Source organism: Manis javanica, chromosome 7 (genome assembly GCF_040802235.1).
Source record: "Manis javanica isolate MJ-LG chromosome 7, MJ_LKY, whole genome shotgun sequence".
Taxonomy (NCBI): Eukaryota; Metazoa; Chordata; class Mammalia; order Pholidota; family Manidae; genus Manis; species Manis javanica.
The window spans coordinates 31,805,695-31,828,856 of NC_133162.1; the positions used below are offsets into that span (position 1 = coordinate 31,805,695).

At 37.4% G+C, this 23,162-nt stretch overlaps 1 protein-coding gene and 1 long non-coding RNA gene across 7 annotated transcripts in view; one reads left to right on the forward strand and one right to left on the reverse strand.

Annotated features, from left to right (window-relative positions):
* Positions 1–771: 771 nt before the first annotated feature.
* Positions 772–23,162, reverse strand: part of ENTPD1 (ectonucleoside triphosphate diphosphohydrolase 1) — a 101,856-nt gene continuing 79,465 nt past the window's right edge. For all 6 annotated transcript variants that reach the window (XM_017656821.3, XM_017656820.3, XM_017656817.3 and 3 more), the window contains 3 exons: positions 10,136–10,252; positions 6,017–6,154; positions 772–3,882 (listed from right to left, as the gene is read on the reverse strand). In XM_017656821.3, the coding sequence (XP_017512310.3) occupies positions 3,676–3,882; positions 6,017–6,154; positions 10,136–10,252 (462 nt within the window). In that variant the 3' untranslated portion in view covers positions 772–3,675. The remainder of the gene's footprint in view (positions 3,883–6,016; positions 6,155–10,135; positions 10,253–23,162) is intronic.
* On the forward strand, positions 16,391–23,150 carry LOC140850376 (uncharacterized). Its single transcript, XR_012133110.1, has 3 exons — positions 16,391–17,133; positions 19,550–19,616; positions 20,064–23,150. It is a non-coding gene; the product is annotated as an uncharacterized lncRNA (long non-coding RNA).

Below are 23,162 nucleotides of genomic sequence, written 5' to 3' on the forward strand. Positions count from 1 at the left end.
ATTGTCATATTCTAACAAGTTATCAATTATTAGAATCTGAATCAGAGAGGGACCAGTCCCACTGGGGTGAATTCAGTTCATCTCTCAAACTGACAATAAATGAGTATATATTTTAATACTAATTTTACTATTATATGGTGAACTTTGTTGTCTGAGCTATTGCAACTAATCTTTAATATTCAGTTTGCATTTTGACTATAGAATATAAGCATCAAAATCGTGTTACTTTTGAATCCAGATTAAATTTTCCAAGGGTCTTTCTTTCGTCAGGCATCTTGGCCTAAATTACAGGCATCTCTGCCTTCACCAAAACAACAAAACCTGAGGAATAAAGTGAAATTCTGAGCTGGATCTTACAAGCATATTTAAGAATAATATTAAACTTCATATATAATAATTAATAACAAAATGCTATAGTATCTATAGCTACTTTTTTAAAATCCAGCCTCTAGAGAAAGATTATTGCCTGTATCTTTTTAGCTTTGAATGTATTTTTAAACATGTGCTGTCCAATATGGTAGTAACTAGTCACATGTGGCTGCTGAGCACTTGTAGTATAGGTAGTCCTGATTAAGATGTGCTGCAAGTGCAATATACACAACAGATATCAAAAACTTAGTATGAAAAAACTAATAATAATAATATTTATTAACTACATGTTGAAGTAATATCTCGGATATAGTCACTTTCTTAAACTCTCCCTAGTTACCCAGTTTAATGTACCATTTTTGTTAACAAAGATCTTGATAAGTACAACATGAAAATGAAGCGTACTTTTTAAAACTTTTATTTATATTTCATTTTATATTTCCCATGAATTCAAAAACTGAGTAAGATGAAACTTTTCTTTCTCTCTCTCTCTCTCACATACACATACATACACACAGCCTAATTAAGTTACTTAATTCTTTTATCTACAGAAGTTACCACTGCCGATTGTTAACACCTATGTGTTCACAGGAGAAGTGTTTCCACCTTCTAAAGAAATGGGGTCACTAGAACCAAGTTTGAGTGAAGGTTTAGGAAGGAATGATAACCACTTATAAGCAGTGGCCAATCCAATATTAAAATTAGTTGATATTTTTTGGCCTTTCTCATCCAGAATGGCCCAAAGCAGATTCCTTAATTTGCATCAGAAACATTTTTCCCTCCAACAGAAATTAGATTAGGTTGTGCTTGCTGATCATCTCCATCATTTGAGATTTATAACAAGGGCAGTTTGGCTTCCAAATACCTTAAGGGATTTTTATTTTTTTTACCCAGGCAGCAATACAGAAATGGATAAGATAAGATTTTAGTGTTTATTGAAGGAAACATGAATTCTAATTTCAACTTGCAAGGAGCAGTGTTGGGAAAAGAAAAAGCAATAAACTTAGGGCAGAAGACATGTGTTTGAGTATCAGCCCTGCCAAGTACTAGTTTGTGTGACCCTTGTTTGTAAAATTGAATTAATACTTACACCCCCCCATGGGGTTTTTTAGGATCAGAATAATGTACATGACAGTATTTTGTATATGCACACATAAGGAAGAAAGGAGTTGCTATTGGCTCTATTTATACGACCTTTAATTTTCATCATTATCATCAACTATTTGAAATGGTGTGCAGTAATAAGCAAACAATAAATTTAAGAAATTAGGAGTATGGGAATCCTTGATTAGCCTTGTATGCCACCTATGTTACCATGCAAAGTATACAAAATAACAGTGTTGCCATGACAGCCTTTTTGGACTTAAAGCAATATGAAGTCTCCAGTCCATCAGTTAACACATCATCTATCTATGTGCCTTTCCACCATGCCCATAAGCCCGGTATTTATGCATAATTAAGTGCATGCTTACAAGTTATAAGGAATCAGAGTAGTATATTTGAGAGAGAAAATAATGGCTAAGTGCATGCCAAGTTTTAGCTCAGGCTTATGGGGAAATGTCTTAACCTCTCTGAGCCTCAATTTCTGAAGTGAGAGTAGAATAGCTACTGTCAGATTGTTGTGAGGGGAAAATGAGAAAATGAATGTATTGCACGTGAGCACAGAGCATGATACACAAAAAATGCTCAATAAATACTAGCGATAACAATATAACCAACTACCACTAGAAAGAGTTTAAATATTCCTAATTTGGCTTCTCATTCTTTATCAAGGTACAACAAGTTGAATTGTGAGTAGCAAAAAAGAAAAAGTCCCTTATATTAAGCTTATATTCACCTGGATGTTGTCAAAAATGACTTGATTATTCAAGAAATATAGAGATATTTGGCTTTAGTTTTGAGGTGAGCTTTTCCTTCACCCCATTCCCCACCCTGTATGAGCTCAACAGTCAGTCCCCAGATTCAGGGATGGAGAGCCTGGGACAAGGCCAGAGTAACACATCATCACTCAACAAGTAATTTACAGCAAGCCTTAAAGTAGGTACAGGTTCTCTTCATGTTCCCATGATAAGGTTCATAGTTGCTCCTCCCACAAAATACTCCATGAATAAGTAAATAGAGCCTATTCTTGTATGATGGGAGGTGCAGCACTTTCAGATCTGATTCCTGACACATCTTTATGAATACCATGAGAGTGAAAGGCATGCCACTTCTCTAACTAAATTAAACCCTTGGACAATAAGATATGGCATGGCTTTAAAACTTAGTGAGTATCTTTGTGGTGCAGTTGGTTGGCATACTTGGCTATGAACTGAAGGTTGGTGGTTTGAGCCTACTGAGGCATGGGTGGTCCTGTCTCCAGCCAAATTCTTGGTAATGAAAATATTGTGGAATTAGATACGGTGATGGCTACACAACATTGTGAAAGTACTAAATGCCACTGATCTGTACATGTTAAAATGGTGAATTTATGTTCTGTGTATTTTATTACAATAAAAAAACAAAACCCCAATAATTGATGCATTGGTAGATGCATTTTCACAACCCTGCATTGTAATTATATTTTTCCTCCTGACATGTATCCCTACCATGAAGTATGCCCTAGTATCTGAATGCCTATATGTACATCAGCTTTAAAAAAATATCTGGGTGTTCCATTCTGTAGCATTTTGGCCTCACCCAGGAATATCTGATTCATCCACATCCCTGTTTTGAATTGGATTAAATATTATATTACCTGCACAAGTACATAAATTCCCTTGCAAGACTTTGGTCCTAGCACATATTTGCCTAATCTAGAAAATTCTATGTAAAGGGCAGGCTGGGAATGTCTGCCCTCTCCAAAGATATTACATGGCTTTCGTAGTAAGTGGGAAACAGGAGGAAAAAAGGGTCTGTATGAGCATAACTGAACCAGTTCCTGAGATTCTTCTCTCAGCCAGTGCAACTTCTCAGCACAGGACTCAGAAATCTCAGTTCTTCTGGACAAAGTCAATATTGTTCTTATATAAAGCAAAGAACATGAAAGGTGACAGGTCCTTAAGATCTATACAAGCACAGAGTACAAAAGGTAAATGGGGGCATTGGGAAAGGCTCATAAAAGAGATAAAGTCTACCAGGAAATCCTTGAGGCAGAAGTGGTGAATACCTCCCACAGAAAGGCTTCTGCAAAAGCCAAGGAAACTTCATGCTGGTCAAGACTGGTTTTGGTGAGCAAGGAAGGATGACCTCGTACACCACTGTGGAGGAAACTGCTTCTTGGCAAGTTTTTTTCTCACTCCAGCCCGTAGATTTCAGTTGCTCCTGCTATACCATGTCTTTCCAGAAATATGAAGGCTTGCGAAAGATAAACAAGCCAATGATGACCACTGTGACCAGGATCAGGGAGAAGAGGACCATGAGGAAAACATAGGTGGAATGGGAAAGAGGTTTGGACAATGGCTCCTCAGCTGGGATCATATTGGTCAGGTTCAGCATGTAGCCCAAAGTCCATCCAACATTGCTGCCCTGGATCTGCAAACAGAAAAATCTGTTGTTTCTGGTCCAAGAATTAAATGAGCTTTCATGCAACCCCACTCATCACACTGAGAGACCAGGAGTTAAATAGCGCTACATTCAGTTCTCTAAATGGATTACTTTCACATTCTAAACAGGGAATTTGGTTGTAGATAAAATGGAGAAGGAGCAAAGTGATCAACAAAGAGATTCCCAAAATTCAGAGAGGAATTTGGTAAATGACTACCTAATTCTGCCTAGAAGACCTTAATTCAAATAAGTCTTTGGAGATCTGCATTCCTCTTGTTATTTGCATAAATGTGGGAAGATGGAGAAGGAGATGGTGGGTAGCAGGAAGCAGGCAAAGGATGAGAGAATGATGATTGTTCCTGGCCTTTTACATCTGTGTCAGGCCTAGCAATATCATCCATATAAAACCAGGGCTTCTCAGTGATTCAACTAGGGAAAAATTGGGGAATAGTCCCAGTAAGATTGACTTACTTAAATGCATACGCACATGAGAAAGGATACTTACTAATGATAAAACATGCTCTGACTCTGCCACCTTCCTAGAAATATTTTCTAGTCACCTCAAAACTTACTGGAATATAGATAGTCTATGAATAATAATTTCGGAAATGTTATTATATGAGTTGTGCATGGTCATGGTAGAAAAATTAGGAAGTACAATTAATCCTAAAAAAGAAAATAAAAACCACCTATGCTTCACCTCTCAGAAGGTGCTGCTGGCTATTATCATTTTGTGACATCCTTCCAGTCCTCTTTGTGCATATATTTTCTTACAAAAAAATGAAATTAGATTGTATATATAATTATTCACTTAACAATACCTTGTAAACATCATCCCATGTCTATCAAGGGATTTCTACATCATCATCACTGGCGTGAACTTATATATTCATTTTTACTCATTTTATCCAATGTTTAAAAATCCTAAAAATGGAGTAATAGGATAAAATGATGTGCATATTTTAAGGCTCTTAGCATATACTGCCAAAACAACCCAAAGGTTGAGCCAGTTTACATTATAACCATTACCATGTGGAAATGCTCCTTTCTAAACTCTTACAGTACTGGGAATTAATAATTTGTAAAAGGTCCACCTCCCTTTATGAGGGACAAGAACCTTATTTGACTGCATGTATCAAAGAAGGCTGCAGTTAGAGGAATTAACACTTAGGGTTTGGAAATACTGGATTGTTCGTTGAAGTTCAAAGAATATAAATCACTCGTAAGTTTGACATAGATATATCCTTCAAAGAGGCAAAGTAAACTGATGGTATGGAAGATTGGAATATTAAACCAAGGAAAAGATTTGTGTTTTATTAGCAAGGTCAATATTGACAAGAGTCTAATGAAACTAGTTTCCTCAAGGCTGCTGCAGCCCTCTGCTTCAGTGCTTTGTTTTGCCTGAAATAACCATATTTAATAGAGGGAGTAAACTGTTTTTGCCATTAGTGGATATGGGTTTAAAATATAAACTGTTCTTGAAACTTTTCAAGCATGAGTTACCCATGAATGGCACAACAGATGTAAATGTTTGTCTGTGCCTGGATACCTGCAGGTGGCGCTATGGTAAAGCACAGCAGTGAGGTTGCTTCTTTTAAGACTCAGGCTAAGCTTGGTTTTTAAGCAAAGATCTCACCTTCCCATTCACAGCCACTCATTCCCTTCTTCACACACTAATCTACTTCAGATTAGTCAAACTTGAAACTGTAAGTAAGGCCTTCACCCCTTATAAGAAACCACAATCATCCTTTCCAGATCCATGGAAGGGGCCTTTGGGGTGGATATTGAAGTCAGCACGCAGAATCACTGTGGCTACTGAAATACTGTTATATTACTTTAATATCTCATTTTTTTGTTTGTTTAATAAGGAATTAGTCACTGTTATGTGAGCAGAAAGGAGAGGCTGAGCATGCTGGTGGCTCTCCTTAGATAAGATATCCACAACTAGCTGGTCAACATAGGAGGATTTGAAAAAAAATGCCAGCTTGGGTTGGAGGTGAAGTGGTAGAACAGAACATCAGGCCAAAACTTAAGTCAGGTTGACTCTTGCCACTTTCAAGCCTAAAGCTGCCCCAGTCACTACCATCCACCCTTCCCCCAACCCAACAAGTGTCCAAATTACCTTGCCCATGAAATGAATATTCTTCCAGGAATCAGCTGTGAAATGATAGCCACTCAGAAGGAGAGAGAGAATGTAGGCTCCAGAAAAGCAGTATTCCCTCAGGTACTTCTCCTTTACGTCACCAAAATATATCTTCATCTGGAAGGAAAGGACAGATACTTGTACAACAGGCACCTCTCCATAGCCCTCTTTTTCACTATAGAGTTGATCAAGAGAGGAAAAAGCCCTAGTGCATGAAGGCCTGACAGTTGGCCTCTCCAGGGGGCTTTGGAAGTGGTGCTGCACTCCTTCAGTAGGAGCAGGGACTTATAGTTTAGGCTATGTTGAGGAAACATTTCCTTCACAGGGTTCTGAGATATTAATAAATGCTCCAGAAAAAAAGTAGTTTCTGTGGTCTAGTAGGTTCAGAAGTGCTGAAATTTTAGTATACCTTTTCATGCCTTGTGAAACTTGAGTTTCACAATCATGTAAGCATATTAAGAGCTGTGAAAAATCCTGCATGAAAGAAGTCCATTAATCTTTGTTTACAGAGTTTTCTAATTGACCAGAATTTCTGGTTTGGAGTCTCAATAAGCATCTTAAAGAAGTAGTGTCATAAAAAGCCTTGCCACTCAGTTTAGTTCCCAGACCAGCAACATCAACATCTCCTGGGAGTTTATTAGTCTTCACCCCAGTACTACCAATGCAAAATGTGCTTTTTAATGTGATTCCCCAGGTGACTGCATACACCATAAAGTCTGAGAAAGGCAGCTCTGGGACACAGCTTAGAAATGTTTTGCTCAGGACTGCTAAAAGTACTAACATCTTCCCTTCTGTCCTCTGTCCTTACCTAACCTCCTTTTTGGGGATCTTCTAGAGGCTTTCATATGTTTACTCACCCTACTCCTGAATGAAAATACTAAGGTTTGCCTGCTGACCCTTGCCCTTACCTCTCCTAGTTGTTGTAAATATATGCCCAGATGCCCACAGCTTGCTCTGCTTCTCTCCAGCCCTCAATTAGAGGACAGTAGGCCAGGATATCTCTAGCTTAACCCAGAGTTCTGTCTGCTATTAATTTCTCAGCCTTTGAGAAATACATTCTTTTGAAAGACATTCTTTTCTGGACACCATAGGCAGAGAGAGAACTAACATTTGATAGGCATTTTCATGTACTAGAATTATGCCTGATGTTTTATATTAGAGCCTCCTGGCTTTCTGCCCCCCTTCCCCTCTTCCTTTTGTCCAGATTTCTCTCCCCTCCCAAGGAACATCTATCCCATTTCTAAACCCTGCCTGCTAGCTGGGGGTTCTGTTTCTCGCTTGACTCCTGCCAGCCCGCAATATCTGGGAGGCTAAGTCCCCATCTAGCCTGCCTTGTCCTGCTCTGATGAAATTCTCTGAATGGCCCTGCTTGGAATTGTCATTTTATCACAGTTGTAGAAATTACTCTTTGATAAACTCTGTGTGTGATGTTCTCCTGAGACCTTGGTATGACATCAATTGATTTTGCCTATCCAAGTTCCTACCCCTTTGAGTGCCTGCACCCTGCTTTTCTTTTGTGGAAAGACCTCTTCTCCCATTTAATGTAGTTTCAGCAAGCCTGTCAGAAAACCCTTATAGGATATAGAATTCCAAGAATCTACCTGGCCCAATTTGAAATTGCTACAACCCATAGGTTCTTGATGGCTAGCTTATCCATTGGGGAAATGCCATTTTAGTCTAATTTCACTGAATTCTTCAACATTCCTATCCCCCTCCTCCTGGAAAGCTGTACATTGGCTATGCAGTCTAACCTGCTGGAGATTAATTATTATGGCAACCAACAATATAGAAACCAAAGACATCTACCTGGTTCATCAATCCAGAATTGATGATGCTTGTGGATAAAGTACTTTGTGCTCTCCAAATACAGGGATGGTTCTCCCTCCTCTTTCTCCCACTCCTCTGCCTCTCTCCCTTTCTCCTTTCTATTCCCAGGGCAGTGGGACAGTACCAGCTTCTCTCCTCCTCACCCATCCTCCTATATGAAGGGGCATGGTAAATCTTCAAGAATGGAATGCATTTTCCTAGAAAGGCTAAAGTCTGTGACATTGAATGTCAGGACCCAGAGTACACCGACTATACGTAGAATCTTACAGCATTGTTCTGTTAGACTGACCAGATCTTGGATGACTAGATTTTCAGAGTGGAAATGTGGTTGTGTTCTGGTTACTAAAAAACTTTTACCAGCTCTCTAAATAACCCATCAGAAGATAAGCATGAAGGGCCCCTTTCACTCACTTTCCTAGCCTCTCCTCCTCAGGGACCCAAGGATTTAGAACACCCCATGGGGCATCAGTGGGTATCGTTTGAATTTTATTTCCCATTTCCCCTGCCAAAGCAGAGACAATAAGTAGGATATAATATGTAAAAATCATCTACCCACTTTTCAGCACAAAGTATATGCCTAACAATTGTTAGTTCTCTGTCTGCCAAAGCTATCTAGAAGGCACATTCCCAAACTCAAGCCACACCAGAATGACAGTCCTTCCTTGTGTTGAGGCTAGCATGAAAAGAAGAAAAAAGTTACCCTTATAACAAAGTACTTGATAAAACTATGCTTTCCCTATGAATGGACAATGCAGTTGGGAGAAATGAACTCTGGGTCATAATACCCACCTCAACGTTGATTCTAAACTCTGGGTGATGAGGGTCTGAGTCTCACCCTGCAACTCTCCTATTGACCCCCTGTCAAATGTTTCAGAATTTCACCCAAATGCATGCTTTCCTGAGCTTACTTCCATGGCTTCTGAGCAAACTACTCATGTGGCTTATCTGAGCCAGACCTACAGGAATATAACATTCCCAACCTAAGGTAATCTGATGAAATAAAAACCTAGAGGAGGGTAGGGAGAGGAAATCTGACAGAGCATTCCCTCTGAACAAGAAGTAATTTTTTTCAAAGAGTAGCCTAAATCTACTTCCTAAACAGCCATACATAGGTCTGGTCACAAGTTACCCTGAATCCAAGATGTTCATCTTCCTCTACAGATAACCACAAACTGCAAAAAAGCCTCTTCTGAATGTTAACTGTAAAGTACCCAGGCATATTTGAGTGTCTCTGAAAGCCCTGAATATGTTTCCTTCCTATCCTAATTCAACAAAATACACAGAATTCCAAACCTCAAGGCTCTTGCACAGTCTTCCTCCCCCCTTTGTCAGAGAACAACATCCATTTTTACTTAATTGCATTTCTTCAGAATGAAAGTACCATTCATTTTTGCAACTGTGTCAACTTAAAACAGCTGCTGTTTTGAGCTACCCCTACATGGTCTGTTTTTTTCAATCAGAGTAGACCCCACCCCTCTCCTCCCTGGAAGCATGGGATCTTGAATGATTCAGTGCCTCAGACAAGAAAAATCTTGACAAACTTATGAGTAAGTAGAGGATATCTTGGAGAAAGGATCTTAGCCACAATGGTGTGTCTGTAGCAGATTCTGTGAATTGCCTTCTTCCTTGCTAATAAGGGGGCTGGGGGATGGGAATGTGTGACTGCCTGGCTCCAGAAAGCAGCTCATGATGGATCTTCCTTGCTAATAAGGGGGCTGGGGGATGGGAATGGGTGACAATGCCTGGCTCCAGAAAGCAGCTCATGATGGATCTAAGGCTCTAAGCCAGTCATAAAATCCTGCATCCTGTTTTCCTAGCCAGTCCTGGCCAATGAGATGTAAGAGAAAGACTGCTAAGGAGCCTCTGGGATAGCTTTTACTTTCCGGTGAAAAGAAACAAATGTAGGTGGCTCTACAATTCTCACCTTGAACATGGCAAGTCAATGGTCTCTGAAGCCGCATCTTGTTTCCATGAGAAAATAAGCATGACAGAATTGAAGAAGAAATGGCTGAGATAGTCAAGCTGCTGACCCTATGCCAGCACCTGCCTACTGCGAGACTTCTTATTAGGTGAGAAACATAAGACCTTTTTTGTTTAAGCCATTGTTTGCCAAGTTACCAAGGAATGCTGATGAACTCATTCCTCACTGTAGCGCACCATCTGGTCTTCTCTACCATATTTGCTGGATCCTGGTCGAATTGGCAGGACTTGAAAAGCAGACTCACATCCTCTGTGATGTCGGGCACAAAGCTGCTGTTTCTAGCCACTTACCTGTTCCCAAGGCCTAGAGCAGAAGTTTTCCATTGTGTTTCTCATCTTTTCCTGGGACGGGGGTTCCTCTGATGTAAAGTTTAAAAAGTTCATTACATAATAATAAGCTGAAAATGCCTACAAGAGAAAAATAGAGAGTTTTGCACACTGAGTCCAACAGAGGGATGTTGCTCACTCTCCAGAAGGCCGAACACCTAGTGAGGATGCTTGGAAATCTCTGTTGAGTAAATTAATAGATCAAATGATATTTCAGACCCAAGAGCTGTTTCCTTCCTGTCAGAGGTGTCATTTTACTGCTGACATGCATTTCTGAGCCACCTTCTCTATAATTTTAATAAGAGAGGGTGAAAGATGGGGAAAAGAGAAGAAAAGAGAGGAAGAAGTTACAAAAACCCCATCCTTAAAAAAATGTGTTATATATGAATTTTTTCTTCACCATTCAAATGAGTTTTTTTGCACTTTTTTTACTGAAGGATAGTTGAGACGCAATCTTGGTTTCAAATATACAACACAGTGATTCAACAGTCACCTGTATTATTAAATCCTCACCCCCACTAGTGCAGTTACTGTCAACATAGATGTTACAGAATCATTGACTTTATTCTCCATGCTATACTACTATCCCTGTGACCAATTTATATTATGATTGAGAATTTTTATGCCTCTTTATTCCTCTCACCGTTCCCATCCCCCTAACCCCTCCCCCATGGTAACCACTAGTCAATTCTCAGTTGTCTATGAGTCTACTGCTATTTTGTTCATTCCGTTTTCCTTTGTATTTATATTCCACAAATAAGTGAAATCATATGGTATTTGTCTTTCTGCACCTGGCTTATTTCACTGAGCTTAATACCCTCTAGATCCATCCATGTTGTTGCAAATGGCAGGATTTCTTTTTTCTTTATGGCTGAATAATACTCCATTGTGTATAAGTACCACATCTTCTTTATGCATTCATCTATTGATGGATACTGAAGTTCCTTCCGTATCTTGGCTATTGTAAATAATACAGCGATAAATATAAGAGTGGGTGCATCTTTTCAAATCAGTGATTTTTTTTTTCTTCAGGTAAATATCTAGAAGTGAAAATGACTGGGTTAAATGGTATTTCTATTTTTAGTTTTTTGAGGAAACTCCATGCTGCTTTCCAGAGCAGTTGTACCAATTTATATTCCATATACCAACAGTGTAGGAGAATATATAAGAATTTTTTAATAAAAACTGGAAAATTAAGAGTAATTTCTGAATGACAATTGTAGGATTTTTTTCCTTCCTATTTGTGCTTTTTTTTGCCTACTTTCTATAATTTATATATACTACTTTCTTTAAATAGTTACTCTTTATTAAATAAATATTTATTGCAAGTCTTTCATGAGCTAGGCATAGTTAAAGTTAAAAAAGATCATCATACATAAGAACTATAGGAAAAAGTTAAAATGAGTAAAAAAGAAAACATTAAAATGACCCTAAATTCTACCACTTAGAGACAACTGTATTAAATATGACATATAGGCTTCCAATCTTTTTTCCATTCTAATATATATAAATAAATAATTTTTATTATGCTTTATACATGCTATAACTGCCTTTTTTTAGCATGAATTTAAAAGAGGAAAGAGGAAAACATAATTGAGCAGAGCTTGCTAGATGAGGCAGCTCAAACCCCAACTCTAGTGCTTCTTTTCTCTCTACTGCCCTAAATGGTGCCAATATTTAGCAGAAATCATTTGAAGGTCATAGGAGCATATCATTTTGTTTTTTCAACAGATATTCTGAGCTCTGTATGCTAGGAACTGGGCCGAATCAGAAAGGCTACTGTGATTAATAGAAGCAAAAAGCTTTCCCTATGCTAGAAATGGCTTGGATTGGGGATTATATTTTGCCTTCTGCAAAATTACTAAACTGGGTTTGAATGTAGAAAAGAAATGTGATTCTCAAAAAACCAAGCACATTCCCTTATAATTCTCATGGGCAAAGATAAAGGAGGGCAAAGAAACACGCCTTTGATGGACAAAGGAGTTAGCGGAGTTAGCATTTTGGTAGACTCAATTCTGACTCAAACAATAGGAAAAATATCCTCTTCCAGACAAGTTGCCAGCTGCAAAGAGGTCTTGTGCTTCAGTTCTAGTCCCAATGCCAACTTCTTAAAAACTACATTATTTTAAAAAAATTCTTATACATATGTAACTTCTAATTCAATAAAAATGAATGAGTGAGTGTATTCATCCTTTTTAATGTTTTCTTTTTCATTTATTTTTTGGCTTCATTTTCTTCTCCATTTCTAGTTAGAACAGGATCCTACATTAACAATGTGAAGCCTTACATTTTTTTCCTCCCTGCTTATATAATCATACACAAACACAAATAAAGGATTTGCTTTTTAAGTAAAAATTTAAAACACATTCTGCATCTTGCTCTTCTTACTCTTCACTCCTTGAATTCCCCCCCAAGTCAGCTGGGGACACTCAAATAGTTACATAAGAGTCCATGGTGTACACGTATCATAATTCATTAAACAACTCTCTACTGGTGGGCATTCCCTTGGTTCCTGTATTTTTCCTTGTGAGCAATGTTACTATAAATAACTCTGTACACTTAGTCTGTGTGCTCATTCCCTAGGAGCTCTGATTGGCAATGTCTACATTCCTTGAACTCAGGAATTCCGACACTTTAAATATTATATGCCAATAGCAGAACAAGATCTTGATATGCTCCTACTTTTACTATCTTAAGCCACCATCATCTATGTGTGGGCCCTACAATGGCCTCTCACTTGGTCTCTACATTACCTTTCTAGTCCTAGTCCAATCCATCCTGCACGTGGTAGTTGCAGAAATCTTTTAAAAAACGAATTTGATCATATCACTCCTCTGCTTAAAGCCTTCAGTGACTCCTAATTGTACCTACAATAAAGTCCAAACTCTACCCGGTCTCTCAAGGCTAGGCATGATCTAAGAATGTAAGAGGCACTAGGTAAATCTCTTGACTGAAAGATTGGGTAAATCCAGAGACTGGATAGCTATGATATACAGAGCAAATGCTTGGAAAGATTACCTCCCCCCTATTAATTAAAATAAGTAAGAGGGTTTTCCTCTAGTGAACTGCTTGTAGGACAGGAGGGAGAGGAGGACTTTTTAGGTTTTACTTTTTAAAATCTTATTTTTATTGTATAAGGACATTTAACGTGATCTCTCAACAAATTTTTAACTGTACAATACAGTATTGTTAACTATAGGGACAATGGACAACAGATCTCTAGAACTTAATCATCTTGCATAACTGAAATTTTATCCCCATCAATTAGCAACTCCTCATTTTCTCCTCTCCCAAGCCCCTGGAACCACCATCTATTCTCTAATTCTGACTTTGATTACTTTAGACACATCATGTAAATGGAGTCATGCATTGTCATTTTGTAACTGGCTTATTTCACCTGGCATAATGTCTTCAAATTCATTTTTGTTGCATATCACAGGATTTCCTTCTTTTTAAATCTGAATAATATTCTGTTGTGTATATATATACAAATTGTGTGTGTATATATGTATGTATATCCATTCTTTGTCCATTCATCCATCAATAGACTTTTAGGTGTTTATGTAGTTTCCACATCTTGGCTACTATGGATATTGCTGCAGTGAACATTAAGTGCTAATATCTCTTCCAGATCCTGGTGTCGATTATTTTGGATAAATACCCAAAAATGAAGTTGCTGGGTCATATGATAGTTCTATTGTTAGTTTTTTTTTTTTTTTTGAGGAACCTCCATACTGTTTTCCATAGTGGCTGCATTGTTTTGCATTCTCACAAACACTGCACAAGGTTCCAGCTTCTCCAAATCCTTGCCACACTTGCTGTCTTTTGCTTTTTTTCTGATAATAGCCATCCTAACAGGTATGAGGTGATATCTCATTGAGGTTCTTATCTGCATTTGATTTGCATGATTAATGACACTGAGCATCTTTTCATATACCTATTGGTGATTTGTATGTCTTCTTTGGAAAAATGTGTTTTCAAGTTCTTAGCTCATTTTTTTAATTGAGTTATTATTTCTTGCTATTACAGGCCTTCCTTATATATTTTAGAAATTAACCTCTTATCTGATATATGATTTGCAAATATTTTCTCCCATTCCATAGGTTGCTTTTCACTCTGGTGTTTCATTTGCTAAAGAAAAGTGTTTTAGTTTGATGTAGTCCCTCTTCTCTATTTTTGCTTTCGTTGACTGGGCTTTTGCTGTCATATCCATGATATCAGTGCTAAGACTAATGTCATGAAGCTTTTCTCCTATGTTTTCTTTTAGGAATTTTACAGGTTCAGACCCATTCTAAGTTGAGTTTTGTGTGTGGTGTAAGATATGTATCCAATTTCATTCTTTTGCATGTGGATATCCAATTTTCCCAACACCATTTATTGAAGAGACCATCCTTTTCCCATGGGGTATTCTTGTCAAGTTTGTTAAAGATCAGTTGATATGTATGCATAGATTTATATTTCTGGGCTCTCTATTCTGATCCACTGATCTGTATGTATGCCAGTACCATACTGTTTTGATATTTTTTTTATTGGAGTATAGCTGATATACAATATTATATTGGTTTCAAGTATGTAGCATAGTGCTTCAAAGTTACATAGGTTATTAAATCCTCACCCCAACTAGTGTAGTTACTATCTGTCAACATAGAAAGATGTTACAGAACTATTGACTATATTCTCTATGTTGTACTTTCATCCCCACAATTAATTTATATTATGATTGAGATTTGGTGCCTCTTTATGCCCTTTACCTATTTCTCTCATACACCCCCAGCCCCATCCCAGTGGTAACGTCCAGTCACTTCTCAGTGTCTACAAGTCTATTGCTGGGTGCTATACTTTTTAAATTACTATTGCTTTATATTTTGAAATCAGAAAGTATGATACCTCCAGTCTTGTTATTCTTTCTCAAGATTGTTTTAGCTATTCGGGGTCTTTTGTGATTGCATATGATAACTGTTTTTTCTATTTCAATAAAAAATGCCACTTGGACTTTGATGAGGATTGCATTGAATTTGTAGGTCAATATTGCTGGTTTGGACATTTTAACAATTCTAAGTCTTCATTGAATGTGGGATGTCTTTTCATTTGTGTTTTCTTTAAGTTCTTTCACCAGTGTTTTGTGGTTTTCAGTGTACAAATCTTCACCTCCTGAGTTAAATATATTACTAAATGTTTTTTGATGTTACTATGAATGGAGCTGTTTTCCTAATTTCCTTTTCAGAGAGTTCATTGTTAATATATAGAAATGCAACTGATTTTTGTATGTTGATTTTGTATCCTGCAACTTTACTGAATTTGTCAGTTCTAACAGGTTTCTTGTTTGTATGTGAAGTCTTTAGGGTTTTCTTTATATAAGATCAAGTCATCTGCAACAGAGTTTTGCTTCTTCCTTTCTGATAATAAATGGATGCATTTTATTTCTTCTTGCCTAATTGTCTGGCAAGGACATCAAGTACTACATTGAACAGAAGTAGTGAAAGTGGGCATCCTTAACTTATTACTTATCTTAGAGGAAAAGTTTTCGCTATTGAGTATGACATTAGCTGTGTGTTTTTCATACAGGGCTCTTATTTTATTGAGGTAATTTCTTTCTATTCCTATTTATTGAGAGGTTTTATCTTAAAAGAGTGCTAAATTTTGTCAAATGCTTCATCTACTGAGATGGTCATGTGATTTTTATCCTTCATTCTGTTAATATGATGTATGATTTTTTTAGGTTGGACTATCATTGTATCCCAGAAGGAAATCCCACTTAGTCATGGTATATGATCTTTGTAATGCACTGTTGAATTCAGTTTGCTCGTATTTTGTTAAGGATTTTGGTTTTTCACAAGTGTGTTTAATTTCCACATAATTGTTGAGTTATCCAGTTTCCTTCTGCTATTGATTTCTAGTTTCATTCTATTGTGGTTAGAAAGAATATCTGGTATTTATCACTCTTCTTAAATTTGTTAAGACTTGTTTCATGACTCAAGATGTGATCTTACTGAATGTTCCATGTGCACCTCACAAAAATACATATTCTGCAGCTATTGGTTGAAATATTCTATATTTGTCTGTAGGTCTATTTGGCCTACAGTGATGTTCGAGTTTGCTGTTTCTCTGTTGATTTTCTGTCTAGTTCTATCCATTATTGAAAGTGAGGTATTGAAGTCTCCTACTGTTATATTGCTCTCATTTTGGGTATATATATATATATATATATATATATATATATATATATATACTTACAACTTTTTTATCATTCTGTTGAATTGATACTTTATCATTATGTAATCTCCTTCGTGGTCTCTTGTGACAATTTTTGACTTAAAGTCTAACTTTTCTAATATAAATATATATCACCCTTCTTCCTTTTGGTTGCCATTTGCATGGGATATCTTTTTCCTTTCTTCCATTTTCAGCCTGTGTATGTCCTTATTAAATCTAAAGTGAGTTTCTTACAGACAGCATATAATTGGATCTTGTACAATACATATAGTTGGACCTTTAAGTTTTTTTCAGATTTTGATTTTTTTGTGATGAGCATGTGTTTTTTTTTTTTTGTAGATGACTTTTTTTTGGTATCATTAATCTACCATTACATGAGCAACATTATGTTTACTAGACTCCCCCCATCATCAAGTACCCCCCACATACCACATTACAGTCACTATCCAACAGCGTAGTAGATGCTATAGAATCACTACTTGTCTTCTCTGTGTTGTACAGCCCTCCCCGTGCCCCTTTTATTCCTCTTATCCCTGCCTTCCCACCCATCCTCCCCAGTCCCTTTCCCTTTGGTAACTGTTAGTCCATTCTTGGGTTCTGTGAGTCTGCTGCTGTTTTGTGCCTTCAGTTTTTTTCTTTGTTCTTATACTCCACAGATGAGTGAAATCATTTGATACTTGTCTTTCTCCACCTGGCTTACTTCACTGAGCATAATACCCTCTGAAGCTCCATCTATGTTGTTGCAAATGGTAGGATTTGTTTTCTTATGGCTTAATAGTATTCCATTGTGTATATGTACCACATCTTCTTTATCCATTCATCTACTGATGGACACTTAGATTGCTTAAGGGTGCATATGTCTTTTCAAACTGGGTTGCTGCATTTCTAGGGTAAATTCCTAGAAGTGGAATTCCTGGGTCAAATGGTATTTCTATATTTAGTTTTTTGAGGAAACTCCATACGGCTTTCCACAATGGTTGAACTAGTTTACATTCCCACCAGCAGTATAGTAGGGTTCCCCTTTCTCCACATCCTCGCCAACATTTGTTGTTGTTTGTCTTTTGGATGGTAGCCATTCTTACTGGTGTGCGGTGGTTTCTCATTGTGGTTTTAATTTGCATTTATTTGATGATTAGTGATGTGGAGCATCTTTTTGTGTGTCTGTTGGCCATCTGAATTTCTTCTCTGGAGAAATATCTGTTCAGATCCTGTGCCCATTTTTTAATTGGATTATTTGCTTTTTGTTTGTTGAGGTGTGTGAGCTCTTTATATATTTTGGATGTCAACCCTTTATTGGATCTGTCGTTTATGAATATATTCTCCCATACTGTAGGATGCCTTTTTGTTCTTTTGATGGTATCCCCTGCTGTACAGAAGCTTTTCAGCTTGATATAGTCCCACTTGTTCGTTTTAGCTTTTGTTTCCCTTGTCCGAGGACTTGTCCGAGGAGATACGTTCATGAAGAAGTTGCTCGTGTTTATGTCCAAGAGATTTTTGCTTATGTTTATTTTAAGAGTTTTATGGTTTCATAACTTACATTCAGATCTTTGATCCATTTCGAATTTGCTTTTGTGTATGGGGTTAGACAATGATCCAGTTTCATTCTCTTACATACAGCTGTCCAGTTTTGCCAACACCAACTGCTGAAGAGACTGTCATTTCCCCATTATATGTCCATGGCTCCTTTATCATATATTAATTGGCCATATCTGTTTGGATTAATATTTTGGACTCTTTATTCTGTTCGACCAGTCTGTGTTTCTGTTCTTGTGCCGGTACCAAATTGTCTTGATTACTGTAGCTTTGTAGTAGAGCTTGAAGTTGGGAAGCGAGATCCCCCCTGCTTTATTCTTACTTCTCAGGATTGCTTTGGCTATTCAGGGTCTTTTGTGGTTCCATATGAATTTTTGAACTATTTGTTGCAGTCCATTGAAGAATACTGTTGGTGTTTTGATAGGGATTGCATTCAATCTGTAGATTGCTTTAAGCAGGATGGCCATTTTGACAATATTAATTCTTCCTACGCAAGAGCATGGGATGAGTTTCCATTTGTTAGTGTCCTGTTTAATTTCTCTTAAGAGTGTCTTGTAGTTTTCAGGGTATAGGTCTTTCACTTCCTTGGTTAGGTTTATTCCTAGGTATTTTATTCTCTTTTTGATGCAATTGTGAATGGAATTGTTTTCCTGATTTCTCTTTCTGATAGCTCATCATTAGTGTATAGGAAAGGCACAGGTTTCTGCGTATTAATTTTGTATCCTGCAACTTTGCTGAATTCTGATATTAGTTCTAGTAGTTTTGGAGTGGAGTTTTTAGGGTTTTTTATGTACAATATGATGTCATCTGCAAATAGTGACAGTTTGACTTCTTTACCAATCTGATGCCTTGTATTTCTTTGTTTTGTCTGGTTGCCGTGGCTAGGGCATGTATTAATTTTTATGATAAATATTTAAGTTGTCACATTTCAAAGGACTTTTTGAAATTACTCTTAGACTCATTCTACCAGCAAAAGGTTTAATAAGTTAAGCACGTAGAAATTCTCTTGCTTTTGCTAAGGTATGATGTTTGTTTTTTAAATAAGTACAGGTTATTTTTTAAAAATAGGAACAGAAATTTCCTAGGTATTTCTAGCAAAATATTGAGCCTTAAGTGGAACACATAGCAATCAAGTCAGCAGGGTATTAGGTCTCAAATCCTGCTGTCTGAGCTGAGAATATGTCTATTCATCATTCTTTCTTAGACAATTGTGCTCCAGAATAAGGTCATCTATTTTTCTTCCCTACTCCAGGACCAGTTCATTCATATTCATATTCATTGGTGGTTTTCATTTCATCTACCTGTTAATCTTCTTTGCAAATCTTCCATGTGTCAGGGCCTAAGTTGTAGTTTTCCTACTTGATTTGGTTTAATATCTAAGGCCTCTTAAATTGCTTGGAAAAGGTCTCTTCCAGAGGGGAATATCACTTACATCAACATGTACTGGAATTGAACCCAGAAAAATAAAGTGTTGATGGGATGGGATGAGAGGGTTTAAGGTGAATATTTTTTCCTTGATCTACATGTGTTGTATAATAAAAAAGAAACCTTAATCTTATTCAGAATGCTTCTATTTTTAATCTAAGAATTATACTGAATGATAAAAACCACTTTCTTCTTTTAATACCCCAGGAAGATCCATTGCTCAAAATAAGATGGGGTTCAAAGACACATCACCAAGTTTCTTCCTGTGGTTATGGTACGTGACTCTTTAAAAATCTTTAAGAAAAAAAAATCATCCTAGTGTTACTCTTGGGGTAAGATTTAAGAGAGTCAATCCATCAGATGTTCTTTTGACAGAGTGGACCCAAAGGCATTTCTTGAGGGAAATATTGACTCACTTGTAGGAATTGCTGACTTTGCCTTTATGTACAGGTGGTATGCCCTACCACTGAAGTCAGAATCTGTGATCAGAATCCTAATTTCCATATTAGGGATCAGTCTTACTTTATAAACCTTTCCTTAGTTGAAGTCTGTAACCTATGGGTCCATATTTAAGCAGCAAGTCAAAATAGGAACACTCTTGGCCATCTTCAGAGAACATAACCTCAAAAGGTTAGCTCTTCATCTTCTTTCAATTGATAGCTTAGATAATTATTATTTATGGAAGATAATTTGAAGGATATATGTCTCTTCTCTCTTCCAGCTACCTACTCTGAATTCTTTCCTTCTATCAAGTTGAGTATCAAAAGCCTATACTGCCCCAGTCCATTGCAGAATTGCTATCACTAAGTTGGCTTTTAATATTATGCCTTTGGGTTAAAGTTGCTATGAAGAAATTACAATTTTTTTTAAATGTGGTTAATTTTTGAAGACATTGTTTAATAAAATCTACTTTTTGTAAAATATCCTTGGGATCCAATTTTGGAATAGCTCTGCTTTGCCTTAGGATCTGGCACGCTGAATATAATGAAAATCTTGTATCTGATGATGTCTTATTTTTCCCCTTGGCTACTATGAAGCTCAGAGCTAAAAATACACACACATACACACATGTATATGGATACATATGTAAATAAATAAATGTTTAATGTTCTTTAATTTCAATTCCCTATTTAGTATTATACCCTTTCTTTCTATATAAATGATACAATATTATCTTTTAAAAAATTCCTTAATCACCTCATAAATAATTCCCTACAGAACTTCCCTCTTCTTTTTGATGTTTCTCCTTTGCCTATAAGTCAGATTCTGTCTGGCAACCAAGGCCACAGTATAGCCAAACTGACCAAGAGTACTGACAGTTTTTAATACTCTGATTACAAAATAAGAACTAGATCATCAGTGCTGAATGCAATTGCCACAAAATTCTCTGTGGTTGAAGAATACCCAGGCTAACTGGTCCCAGAAATAATGTGAATGCAACTAGACTTTTATGTTGCAAATAGTTATGCTTCAAGATGCAGGACTTGGCAATGGCAGTTTCCTGCAGGAACAAGGAAGGTTAAGAGAAAGAACTAACCTTTTGAAGCCCACCTGGTGCTAGGGTACTGTTAGCTTTTTGCTATTTCCAGTGGTACACTGGAGCTGGCTCTTACGCACTCATGAGAGCCAGTTGTTAAAATTTCATGAGTTTTGTGAGCCATGTTGATAGCTTAAAATAGGCCATTGTGGGAGTATTTATACCTGCAAATTGCCAAATGCCCACAGATCAGCCCCTCCATCCCTAGAGAGCTAGCTGGTTGTTAGACACCACCACTGCTTATCTGGCTTATTGCTCACAACTAGCAATAAAATAGGTCTTTCAGTCCTCATTCTATAAATGAGGAAACAGACCCCCCAAAAAGGGGAAATTGTCAAGCTTTAGTGAGAAATTACAGGGACACCAAAAAGAAAATGAAACAGAAAGAAAACTGCCAAAGCACGAATAGGTACAGGTACAGTGCTGACCCTAAGGGGCTATACTCAGAGAAGAAAGATCCTATTCAGAGGAAGTCAACAAGCTAATCTAAGGAGATTGCCAGACTGAGGTTCAGAAGACTGTGAGGAGAACAATTCAATGAGGGACTAAGGAACCAAACAGAAAGTCTTCTAGGGGAAGCTGAAGGTTCCTCTCCTTACCTTGGTTTAAGGAATCATGTTCAAAAGCAAGAAATTCCACCAACCCCAACCCAAAATAGAAAGGTTTGCTCAAGATTGAAGGCAAGAATTAGGCCATGTTCCCCAGGAGGCAAAGTTTTCAGAAAAGCTAAAAAGTCTACATACAACAGTATATTCCTTTTCCCTCAGATGTACTTCCTAGCAGTGGCTGGAATGGGAAGGAGGGCTCTTGGCTGTCCCCAGCATCCTCCCTCCCTCCCTTTTGTGGCACCCTCCTTTCTCCTTCCAGCAGTTGGAGCCAAGACAAGGGCCTTGGCCTAAAGAAGCCCAACATGAGTATCCAGTACTAGCTCAGCTATAGGTTCTAGTTCGTTCTGAATTTGGGTTTAGAGCCAATTGATAACCAAGTATAACTCTGCCAGTCATTGTCCTATCATGTATTTCCCTCAGGAACCTTCAGGAAAAGGGAAACTGTGGTCTAGGCCATGTTTAAGGTAAGCCTGAATCCACAGTATTGCCCATTGCTGTTTTCCCAGAGACCAAGGGAATGAGGAGCTCATATTGTTCACAAGTGACAAAGCCAGGATTTAAATCAGGTATAATTGCTACAGGGCCTGTGCTCTCTTCAGAAAGCTCTTTCTGTGCTATTGTGGGCTGTGTCTGGAGACCTTGGGAGAATTCTCCTGCTGGGATCCTGGAGGGGAATGAACCTCCCTTTCACATGCTGAAAAAGGTAGAAAGAGCATGAAGGCAGACAAAGCCCTTGTTTTTTTGAATGATATCTTAAGTGATTAAGTGAGATAATGTATATATAGTGCTTAGTCAATAACTGGCATTTGACTGATGGTATTTAATTTTGCTGTATACTACTAACTAGGATCAAAATAATGGTTGGTCTCTAGGATTGAAATACGAAATTTGAATAATGAGTAGATCAAGGATCTAATTAATATCTTCTCAAATATTATATCTTATTCTGGAGTAATTTAGAAAAGAAGAAACTTAGGTGTGGGATTCAAACTGTCCCTCAACTTTCCCCACCTCTTCAAAGTGAAAATGATGCTATCTTCAGTGTTTCCTTGGGATTTCCTGAGTTTCTAGCTGAAACACCTAACTGCTGCTTCTCATTCTTCTGAAATCTGAGAAGCCATGTATGGCAGATCTTAATGGGTACCCACCCAACAGCCAGCCCCCTCCTTCTGACTCATAGATTGTTGATTTTACCCAGGTAGAGGAAAGTGATGTGCTCAAGAAAGTCTCCCCAAATCCAGGGGATAAATGGTGTCTAGTCTAAACTAATCATGGTAATCCATTCCCCTTTATCACAGATTGGTTTAGAGATGTACATTTCACCAAATTCTGGCCAATAGCATCTGAAAGATGTTTGTTGGCACTTCTGCAAAACTGGACAGATATATTCAAGAGACTCGTCTTTCTTTCCTGCTTTGTCTTTTTGCATGTGAAGATAAAATGTGTAGAGAAGTAGCTGCCGTCTTAAGCATCACAAAAAGGCCAATGAGATAATGGAAAATCTGATCCCAAATCCTGACATTGTTAAGCCAAAGAACTAACTGAATTATCTACCTCAAGGCTTATTATCATATAAGAGAAAAATAAATTCTATTATTTAAACCATTTGTAGGCACATATTCTGTAACTTGCAGCCAAAAATCATCCTAACCAGTACACCTTATCATTTCATAAA